We start from the raw sequence: 11071 nt of genomic DNA, 5'->3' as shown, positions 1-11071 counted from the left end.
CAGTCGAATAATAGGTAAACATCAACTACATGATTAACATTTTTTTCCAGTTATTAGAAAAAATACTTGGTTAACAATGATATTTTATAGAAAAAGAAAACTGTATTTTACAGTATTAATTATATTAGGTAAGTGTTTCGACGCATGTCTCCTAATTATCAAATCTAGGATCTGGTAGCCAACTAACAACTTTTTTTTAAATTTAACAGGTTCCGTGGTTTGTTCAACGCAAATTGACGTAGAGGAAGAGGCGGAGGTAACTAAAGATCCAGATTTCGAAGAATTTGAACCAGACGTACCGAATGTCGACGAATCCGAATCACTTTTGTCGAACGTCGTTTCCGATGTCGACAAAACGCTAATCAACATTTACAACCATGTTACATCCGCTAATGTGACCGCAGAGAACAAAACACAGATAGCCAACGAGACGAGGAAGCTTGTAAAGTGCAAAGACATTACATATGATGAGCAAAACCCAGAAATTGAGCCTATAGTTGAAATTATAAATGGTAGCAGTTTATCCAAGCTTTTGCAAGTCAAACCTGATATTACCAGTCGCGACATTGAAGCAGATTGCGTTCTAGTCCTATTCTATGCCAGAGCTTGCCCATTTAGTGCTCATGCTGCACCACATTTTAATGCACTAGCTCGGTCATATCCAAATGTGAAAATGGTAGCTTTAGATGCATTGAGATATCATGGAATCAATGCACAATATGGTATTGTTGGTGTTCCTACTCTGAAAATGTTCCACAATGGCCGACCAGTTGGAAAATTTAATGGCACTGAGTATAACATACATTCTTTCAGTAAATTTGTTCATGCAATAACGGGGCAACATCCTCAAGTCCTTTTAGTGACATCCAAGGACTTCCAGGGGCCTGTTTCAAGTGTAGTAGAGAAGGAGACTGATTACTTCTTAGTCCTGTCATGGTTGTTTATCATAATATGTTCAGTGTATTACTTCATGCAGTCAAAATGGTGGCGCATGATAGTAGAGATGGTACAAAATAATTGGCGGGAATCGGAGGCTCAACATGAGCATAATGATTAATTTATGTTTAAGTGGAATAAATGTTTTTTTATGTTGACTGTGTTGTATTTAAATTCGTTATAAAATTACTGATGTTCAAAATGAGGGTAAAAAAGAGAAAAATTCAGCAGAGTTACCACATTGTAGAAGTTCATTACTAGTACTTAGTTAATCACATTTTAATATTAAAATGTTGCTACTTGCTACCTCATCAAACAAAGCATCAATTCAATTATATATAAATCCACCCTTACTAATAACAATTAACCAACAAAACCAAAACACCCAATAACCAATACATTTTTGCTAGAATCATTGGGAAGCACTGACATGGGTTATGTTAAATACAGTGGTTTTTCTGGTACATTGATGGTACGATTTTCGTGTGTTAGGCTAGGGCCATGGAAATAAAACTAATAACATGAAATAACAATTTTTATTGTATTCTGTACATATATTTATATGAGAGCATATGTTCTTTTGCAAAAACTGAAAAGCATGTTGTGTGATAAATTAAATAAAAGCAGTTGGGCTTGCAACCAGCAGTAAAATTTTACTACATATAATCAATTAATACTTTACAAGTATTACTTTATTTCTGCAGGCATCTCACCCCCAGCTAAAGCTGCTAGAATGTTCCTCGCGGTCAACTTACTCATTACATTCCTCGTCTCAACAGTAGCACTGCCAATGTGCGGTAACAATACACAGTTCTTGAGCTTGAACAACGGACTATCTAATGGGAGGGGTTCTGGTGTAGTCACATCTAGCCCTGCTCCCCAGATAGTGTTGTTTTGTAATGCTTCAATCAACGCATTCTGGTCTACAGTTCCACCTCTGCTTGTGTTTACAAAAACAGCAGTCCGCTTCATTTTCTCAAAAGCAGCCTTGTTAAACATTTCCTTAGTTTCAGGGACTAAAGCAGTACAGCATATAACAAAGTCGCTTTTCTTCAAAATGTCGTCGAAATCTGCTCGTATAGCGCCCGTTTCTTTCGCATTAGGATTTTCACCGCGGCTGGTGTAGAGTATCTGCGCCGTGCCGAAGGCTTTGACGCGGCGGGCGACGGCCTGGCCGATGCGGCCGAAGCCCACGATGCCGACCGTGGCGTTGGCGAGGCCGGGGCCCGTGAGCCACACGGGGGCCCACGCGCCCGAGGCCGCCCAGCCGCCGGTGCGGGCCTCGTGGATCGCTTCGGGGATGCGACGTGACGTTGCCAACAGTAGTGCAAGCTGCAAAATTATAATGAAGTTTTATTATTTGCGAGAAAGGCTACCTAAGGCTAGACACATTTCGTAAATTCTTAAAAATTCTGGCCGGGCGCCCAGCGCCCTAGTTTTTAACTGTCTATTACCAATATCCTCGGTTTTGGTTGTCCCTTATTAGCAACTAAGGTTAGTTTTGTAAAAGAGGCTCCTACTATGGTATCAATTATATTTATTATAGGGTTTATTATTATTGTAATGATATGCTAATTAAATTGTTATGGTTTAGTTTGGGTTTAGTACTCCATTTGTTAGGGTTTCAGGGTACCAAAATAAGCCTATGGGCTTACCGTAAAACAAAGGTGACTTATAGTGATGGTCATATTTTGTGTTCAAAATGTTCAAGTTAAAATTCTTTTTTCATCTACCTAAACAGTTATTGGAAATATGTTGAAAGTTCTTCTCTAGCTCGTACAGTTGCCATCAGATAGGTATTATCGGAGTGACCGAGGTGTTCACAAATATTTGAACTAAGACTATTATCTAGAAGTTAAAGTGCAAGTTCAGATATTTTTCAGCACCTTAGCCTTTCTTATATATCAGATGGCGACAGTATCTTCATCTGTTGTTGACTGAACTTGACTGTATCATCAAAATATGATACATGCCAAAACACTCTTCATTATCTTAATAGTTTTAAACTTAGACCTGATTAGTGTTACATGTACCATCCGCCGCAAAAGTGCATGGTGACTTTATTGATGAATTCATTCATAATTTCTCCATGCAATTTCACAGCCCACTGTACTTAAACTTCCTTTGGATTAGGTCTATTGGCCTAGTGATGCAGTGAGCATGTTAATTAATGAGTGCATAAAAGGATACTCACAGTTAATTCTGCTGTGGCATCAGTCAGCACATCTGGAGTATACCCAATCCTGATGCTCCTTTTCCTACATTCAGCCAGGTCTATGTGGTCATGCCCCACTGATATAGTGCCCACCACCTTCAACTGAGGCCCTGCTGCATTTAGCAGCTCCTTGTCAATCTTCTCGGTGAGGGCACAGAATATGCCACTTGCACCAACAACACCTTTTAAGAGCTCATTGCGGGGGACTTGCGACGGTTTCTCCCAAATTCTTACATCACACCTGAAATGGTTCAGTAATAGTATTGTATCAGATTAGAATTGAAATTTTTATTCCTTTGTGTCTTTGTAATTTCATTTAATTCCTGAATTATTCTAATATACATTGGGCCCTCTTGCGCATGGGAGGCCTGTGTCTTGTAGGATTTATATAAGCTAAATTTTATGAGAGTGTAGTTGTGGCAGAGGCAAACCGAGAAAGAGATGGTGGGACAATTTGGATGCATTCCAGCGGGATCTTGCTCAGCACAGGAAGGATTGGAAAGGGAGAGGGGAGGCCTTTGCCCAGCAATGGGACACACACATAGGCTAATAAAATATTTTTTTTTCTTTACATACTTTCTGCATGCATGCAAGCATGTAAACATGGTTGTTGTGTGTGTTGAGACAAGAGATCATGATATTGTTGATAAAGCAATTTTCTTTGGTGTACAACATCAAAAAAATATTCCTATTATTTTTAATTTATTTACAAGACAGCGTGTGTCTTGTAAATAATTTAAAAAATAATAGGAATATTTTTTTAAAGTAATAATTGAGTAATTCCTAACACATTGATGTTAAACAAAATTATGGTATGTACCAGGTAGGGGATACCGCCGTTTAGCCAAAATATTTTTCGCCAAATTTCACTTCCCACCAAACTTATGGCAACAGTTTCATTTCCCAAATGAAATTTTAGCAAGTTTTTTACTTCGCAACCATTTCATTTCCCAACCCCATACTTGCGAAATGAAAATGACGTACTAGGTTGGGTTAGGTTAGGTTGGATTATGAAAATTTGTGCGAAATGAAATTTTGCCAAATGATAATTTGCGTAAAATAGTTTGGGAAGTAATACTTTGGGAAACGATTTTTGGCAATACATTAGTAAACCACTAGGTAGCTAGTTAAAAGCTTTGTACAACTTACGTACGTAAAAAAGTTAAAAGCGTTAATAGGACGTGACATCGAAAAATAACCTTATTTTGTAACAGCCTAAACATTGAAATATTGGGCTATAAATTAAAGAATAAAAATATTTTTAAATGTATAAAAGTGCTTACTCTTTTCTTAGCAGATCCAAGCCGCCTTGCGGCATATCCGCCCGCGTCACATACACGAGGGGCCTGCCGGTGCTCATGTTTCTCGCAGTTATCACAACGCTGTGCCGAACTAAACTACTCACTACAGACAATCTGTTACAAAGCATTTACTATTTGTTACGGATAAATTTCCGCGTTTAGGCTTTGTGTTATAGCCCCAAGGCCACTCACTGTCCCGGCAAGAACTTGGGCGGTTCGGCTATTGTTTTTTTCTCGGTTTCGCTCTTGAAAAACGAAGGTTTCGCAACGTAAATTGTAATGTGCAGAGCAACGACGGTCGCTAGTATCACTTTGCCCTTGGTCGACTTTATGAATGACAAAGCGCTCATGATCAGTTCCCGTTCTCAATTTATAGATTTATTTATGTTTATGTAAATCGCAAGAATATGATAAATGATGAAACTTAAAAAACCTAGGATGGTTTTTGACCTTGAACAAAATCATACGGAAAACGTCAAAATATAAACGTGACTTTGACACTTGACAGTGACGTTTTGTTTTCGTTCAGAAAGTGCATATATATAGTCTCAGAATAATGACTAAAGCATAGAAGTCGGGCAAAAATGCTTCGCAAATATGTATACCCGTACTTTACTTCCTTACGAATTAGATAATGTGCCGAAAAGAGATGCATATATGCTTGTTATTTCTCATTTACGTACGGTGTCATAAGTTTGATAATTTGCTAGGGATGTAACTGTGTCGACTTTTTATATCGATATATTATGCATAAATTTATGTGCCGTGTAAAATAATAATCACGAAATTGGCAAATTGATAATAGTCTGGCTAATGAAAGTTGAACCTGAAAAAACGCGGCAATTTCAAGAAATCTGTAGCAGGCGGCTCGTTGAAATGAAATGCGTGGAATACAAGGATTGCATAACTTTTACACTTTTTATAATTTTCATATTCTAAAAATCATTAAAAAGTATAAAAATTATGCAATCCTTGGAATCAAAGAGCCGCCTGATATGAGGATTAATGCATGTACCTAATATAGCTTTTATCTCATTTGCAGTCTACCACTCAGAACCGTCTAACTATACCTCTCGTTTTTTTATCATTAGAAAGAAGGCGAGCGATCTTAACGTGTCGTTTTATCGAAAAACACTTTGAAAATAAGTCACAACAAATATAATATACGATCATTTACATACTTTTGCTTTCATAAGTAAAATATTGTTATATTTATAAAAAAACTTGTCAATAAAAAGACACGTGGAAATGGTTTACCGTTTTTTCTAATGCTAAAAGACTAAGTATAGTTTCTAGTCATGTACAGTCAGCTGCAGAGAAAAGGCACCCCCCTGCATACAAAGTTCTGTAAATTAGTATGGACGTGGGGTACCTTTTCTCTGCAGCTGACTGTACCAAATAGGAAATAATAAAAAAAAACGTTCGTGTAATAGTTTTTTATTATGTAGGTGGCGCCACTATCACAATCTGAGGGTCTATCGCGAAACAAGAAAATCGAACTTTCGTTATCTAACATCTCTGTCACTCTTGCATATTCGAGCGATAAAGAGGCAGCTAGATAACGAAATTTCGGATTCGAGTTTTCGGGTAGGTCCCCTGAAAACTTGTCAAAAACCTGAAATAAAACTATGAAAACGGATTATATCGCGTATATTGAATTTATAATACATCCCGACGTTTCGAACTCTTTACAGCGTTCGTGGTCAACGGGTGACTGAGGAAAAATTACAAAATGCAAAAATACCCACATACTAAAATAATGAACAATCATAGACTACAAACTTTAAGGCTGGTTGTACATGCAAAATCGGTTCATAAGGCTAGTTATACACTATAATTATTTTTCAAGTAAAGATATATATATATATGCGATAAAAATAAACTATGCCGGCTCCAACCCTACACCACGGACCCGAGAAGATTTAATTCACTCCTAAATTGTAGGAGGGTATCCCAATATGGGACCGGCAACAAACTCGGCGGGACACATCTTTTCAAAACATCAGAATGTCCAGCATCATCCAACACTACGGTCTCACAGTCTATGTCTCGCTTGCTCCTTTATCAGGTGGACTACAGGATCCCAAGCTGGTGGTAGAGAAAAGCCATCTTCCCTATTAAAGTTTGGATATTTCTTAATCTCAATGGCCTCGCGCAGCATTCTGGGTATGTAACGCTTCTCCTTGGCAAGAACCAGAGGCTTATCAAACTTGATTGAGTGATTGGCTTTATCCATGACATGCTCACAGACAGCAGACCTAGGTCGACGGTGCTTGACATCAGCTATGTGTTCCTTCACCCGAGTGGAAATGCTCCGTTTCGTCTGCCCGACATATGATAGGCCACACTCACAGTCCAGCCTGTACACTCCTGCAGTCTGTAGAGGGGTATTGCATTTTACAGGCCTCAGGAATTGTGACATCTTCTTCATTGGCTTGAAATATGTTTTTATAGAAGCACGCTTCAAGATGTGGCTGATCCTGTCCGTGACCCCCCTGACAAAAGGCAGAATGGCAGGCCTGCGCTCGACTGTGGGGATCTTAATGTGGGACCTCTGGTTGACCCGCGGTATCCTGAGCTCGTTTGCCTGGAGCGCGCGCCTGGCATGCTGGAGCTCCGCGGCCAGATGCTGGTCATCACATATCCTCTGGGCTCTCTGAAACAAAGATTTGCCTACTGTAACAAGTTAACTGGGATGGTGATGCGATTTGCCATTTAAGTACCTATCAGTATGAGTAGGTTTCCTATACACAGTGCGACCTAGGGTGTTATCAGGATTTCTTTTTACCAATACATCTAAGAAGGGGAGAGAACAGTCTTTTTCCAACTCCATAGTAAATTTTATTTTGCTATGGATGGAATTTAGGTGATCCAAGAAAGTTGAAACACTACTTTTTGGAAGTATAGTAAAAGTGTCATCTACGTATCTTTTAAATATCTTCGGTCGCACAGGAGCCAATGAGAGTGCCCTCTCCTCGAAGTCCTCCATAAAGATGTCAGCGACTACTGGAGACACCGGAGACCTAGGTCTGCTGTCTGTGAGCATGTCATGGATAAAGCCAATCACTCAATCAAGTTTGATAAGCCTCTGGTTCTTGCCAAGGAGAAGCGTTACATACCCAGAATGCTGCGCGAGGCCATTGAGATTAAGAAATATCCAAACTTTAATAGGGAAGATGGCTTTTCTCTACCACCAGCTTGGGATCCTGTAGTCCACCTGATAAAGGAGCAAGCGAGACATAGACTGTGAGACCGTAGTGTTGGATGATGCTGGACATTCTGATGTTTTGAAAAGATGTGTCCCGCCGAGTTTGTTGCCGGTCCCATATTGGGATACCCTCCTACAATTTAGGAGTGAATTAAATCTTCTCGGGTCCGTGGTGTAGGGTTGGAGCCGGCATAGTTTATTTTTTATCGCATATATATATATATATCTTTACTTGAAAAATAATTATAGTGTATAACTAGCCTTATGAACCGATTTTGCATGTACAACCAGCCTTAAAGTTTGTAGTCTATGATTGTTCATTATTTTAGTATGTGGGTATTTTTGCATTTTGTAATTTTTCCTCAGTCACCCGTTGACCACGAACGCTGTAAAGAGTTCGAAACGTCGGGATGTATTATAAATTCAATATACGCGATATAATCCGTTTTCATAGTTTTATTTCATGAGTAACTATCGCGGTAACCGAAGACAATATTTTGTCAAAAACCTGTTAAAGGTACAGTATGAATAAGTTACTCTACGGTGCACTAAAAAAGCTAGTGCTGCACTCTGGTGGCAGAACATTGCAGTAATATCCCCTATTCCTCGTCCTTTGGAAATCTGAAATAAAAAGTTGAGTTTTGTGACCAACAATAACAAAGGAACATTCATCAATGATCATTAATGTCTTTTTATTAGGGTTCCGTACCCAAAGGGTAAAAACGGGACCCTATTACTAATACCATAGAGTAACTTATACTAGAGCGGTACTGTCATAGTAAATTTTGTAACCCCAGTAAATTCACTGCCATCTGTCGACACACTTTAAAACTAAAAATGAAGATTTATAAAAATACGATAAAATGTATTTAGATATAGATAAATGATTTTTTTTATTTGCATTAATTATTTTTATGATTTTGACCCATTTGCTTTCACTGATATGAGTTAAAATTGTTAAATAATAAAGGAAACCGTCAACGCCGTCTATACGACTGTAGGCCAAAACTAGTAGCGCCCTCTGAACGAGAATCAAATTTTCTTGATTTTCGAGGCACGTTTTTTCCTTAGACTGTATCCATCTATTACGGAGTTATATCTATCTTTGCTAATACTTCGCTGTCCGTCTGTCTGTCACCAGGCTGTATCTTATAAACCGTGATAGCTAGACAGTTGAAATTTTCACAGATGATGTATTTCTGTTGCCGCTATAACAACAAATACTAAAAAGTACGGTCCCCTTGGTGAGCGCGTCCGACCCGCACTTGACCGGTTTTTAGTATTAAACTATAGTCTGTCAGTAAGTAGGAACAAAGAAAACTATAGGTACAGTCGAAGGCAAAAATATCGATCCAGACAAATGGCTTAAAAATATGTGAACACGATTTTATTGTCTGAGCGTACACATATTTTTGAGACTTTGGGAATGTATATATATTTATGCCCTTGACTGTACTCATCAATTAGACAGTCCTGGGCCAAACTATAAGAAAGCTGTAAATGTCGATAGGTTATTGATCTGAGGTCGATACATCACTATGCCAAAAATATAACCTTTCATACTTAGCAGAAAAGTTCGAAAATATATGCAAAAATCTATATAGACTTGAATGCAAGTAATAATTACATAAACAACATATCGATTTCTATGTTTAGGGTCAGGTCCTATAAATAAATTTCTTCAAAATTGAACAAAACTCACCAATTAAAGGTTATCGGTTCGTGCGTATTTTCTTTTCTTCCTGTATGCGATTTACAGCCCTCGATCACACAAGACATTATCACAAAGGGAACTTCAAACCATTACAAATAAAAACTCAGCACGTTTTCCAACAATCTTTCAGGAATAGCAAAAATATAATTAAAATAAACCAAGATGACCGCTGAAACATCCCGAAATATTTCAACTAAAATAATACGACTATGTCAAGTTGTTACAGTTGACACCTACCTGTGAAATAACGAACATATATTTTATTTGGCTGGATTATATTATAGAACCACATAGGACCATTTGACATTTCCCTCAGTTTATCTTATGAGTCTTATGACAATACTGAAAAAAACGAAAGAACTTGCGGATTGTTGTCTCACTCACTCATAGACAAAAAGTAATAACGTGTTGTGAATACGATATCTTTTACCAAGCTTTTATTTTTGCCCGGCTTCTTTGCTTTAGTCATTATTCTGAGTATATAGTTGGTCAAACCAATCTGTCAGTCAGTAACAACCAGGAAAATCATATTCATCCCTTTCTTTTGGGAGCTAGTACTAGTGTAAGACAAAGATGGTATGACTCTCTCTGTCTACGTTTGAAATGTGACAGTCCTTTGACAAACTATATTCGCTCGGCACATTTTTTGAAGGCGAGAAATAAGTTGCCCTTGCAATGCATAAAATCATCTTGGGTTGTATTGTATGCGTGTCATACGACGGAATTCAGAAGCAGAATTCTGTTTCTGAATTGTAACCGCACTCGATGCTTTTGGGCAACAAATAAAAGTACGGGTGCATATAAATATGATTGGTGGATGGTCCAAAACAAAAGGGGTGGTTTTATCGGTAGGTACCGTCTATTCACAGTAGAATGTGAAACGTTTGATGAGTCAGTGTACTAAGTGTTCTATCGTGGTCCTTCTACAGCTCAGCAATCTCAGCATTCAGCCTCGCGAGGAAGCCCACCGCGATTAGCCGCTGCCCGCTGCGGACCAATCTCGGCAAAGGCACGGGAAATCTTTTGATCTTAACCATTTAGTAGTGTCCGATGTCTGCCCCTCGGTAGCTTGGCATTCGCCTTGCAGACTTACACCCAGGTAAAGCATGTCGTTGTCGCCTTCCTCATAATACTGCCGGAGCTCTGAAACTTCAGTTTTCTATATTGCATAAAGTTATTAACGTCAAAATTTTGTAATAATGCTCATTTTCAGTCCTTTATAAAACAGCAACTAACACTATAAGTTTAGTATAACCATAGATAGGTTAATCCATACATAAGGAGCACAAAAATACTTCCATATTTATATTGTATACCTACGTATACAATATAAATCTGTTATTTTTGATTAATTTTCGCATTCCATTCATCTTTGTCATACTCGATGTTAAACATGTGCTTGTCTCTTTCGGTGAGCGGGAGCTCGTTAGCACGTGCACACTGCTTGCTGGCCCAGGTGTGAAGACTAAACTACAGGCAACTTGTACAATTTGTCACAAGGTAAGCGCTTCAATTTTGGAACGGCTATAACATATCTTGAGTTATAATAAATCATTGAACTAACAGTAAAGATACGAAAGCAGTCTTTCTTTTTGTTTGCACAATCTATCTATGTATGAATAATCCGACTAAACCGTATTTGCTCTGTTTATCGACGACTTCAAAGTGCCGCAGTAAACATGCCTCTCAACAGCCCG

At 38.4% G+C, this 11071-nt stretch overlaps 2 protein-coding genes across 2 annotated transcripts; one reads left to right on the top strand and one right to left on the bottom strand.

The window, feature by feature from the left end:
• LOC134746441 (thioredoxin domain-containing protein 15) lies at nucleotides 1–1092 on the top strand. Its single transcript, XM_063680812.1, has 2 exons — nucleotides 1–128; nucleotides 210–1092. Exons 1-2 carry the CDS (start codon nucleotides 77–79, stop codon nucleotides 1055–1057), a joined length of 900 nt encoding a protein of 299 aa, XP_063536882.1. The 5' UTR covers nucleotides 1–76; the 3' UTR covers nucleotides 1058–1092.
• Nucleotides 1093–1458: 366 nt separating this feature from the next.
• Nucleotides 1459–4901, bottom strand: LOC134746440 (glyoxylate reductase/hydroxypyruvate reductase). Its single transcript, XM_063680811.1, has 3 exons — nucleotides 4435–4901; nucleotides 3131–3392; nucleotides 1459–2268 (listed from the first exon to the last, which is right to left on the bottom strand). Exons 1-3 carry the CDS (start codon nucleotides 4578–4580, stop codon nucleotides 1624–1626), a joined length of 1053 nt encoding a protein of 350 aa, XP_063536881.1. The 5' UTR covers nucleotides 4581–4901; the 3' UTR covers nucleotides 1459–1623.
• Nucleotides 4902–11071: the final 6170 nt, after the last annotated feature.

Source organism: Cydia strobilella, chromosome 13 (assembly GCF_947568885.1).
Source record: "Cydia strobilella chromosome 13, ilCydStro3.1, whole genome shotgun sequence".
NCBI lineage: Eukaryota > Metazoa > Arthropoda > Insecta > Lepidoptera > Tortricidae > Cydia > Cydia strobilella.
The sequence above is the reverse complement of the archived record's forward strand: the minus strand, read 5'-3'. Positions and strand labels throughout refer to the sequence as shown.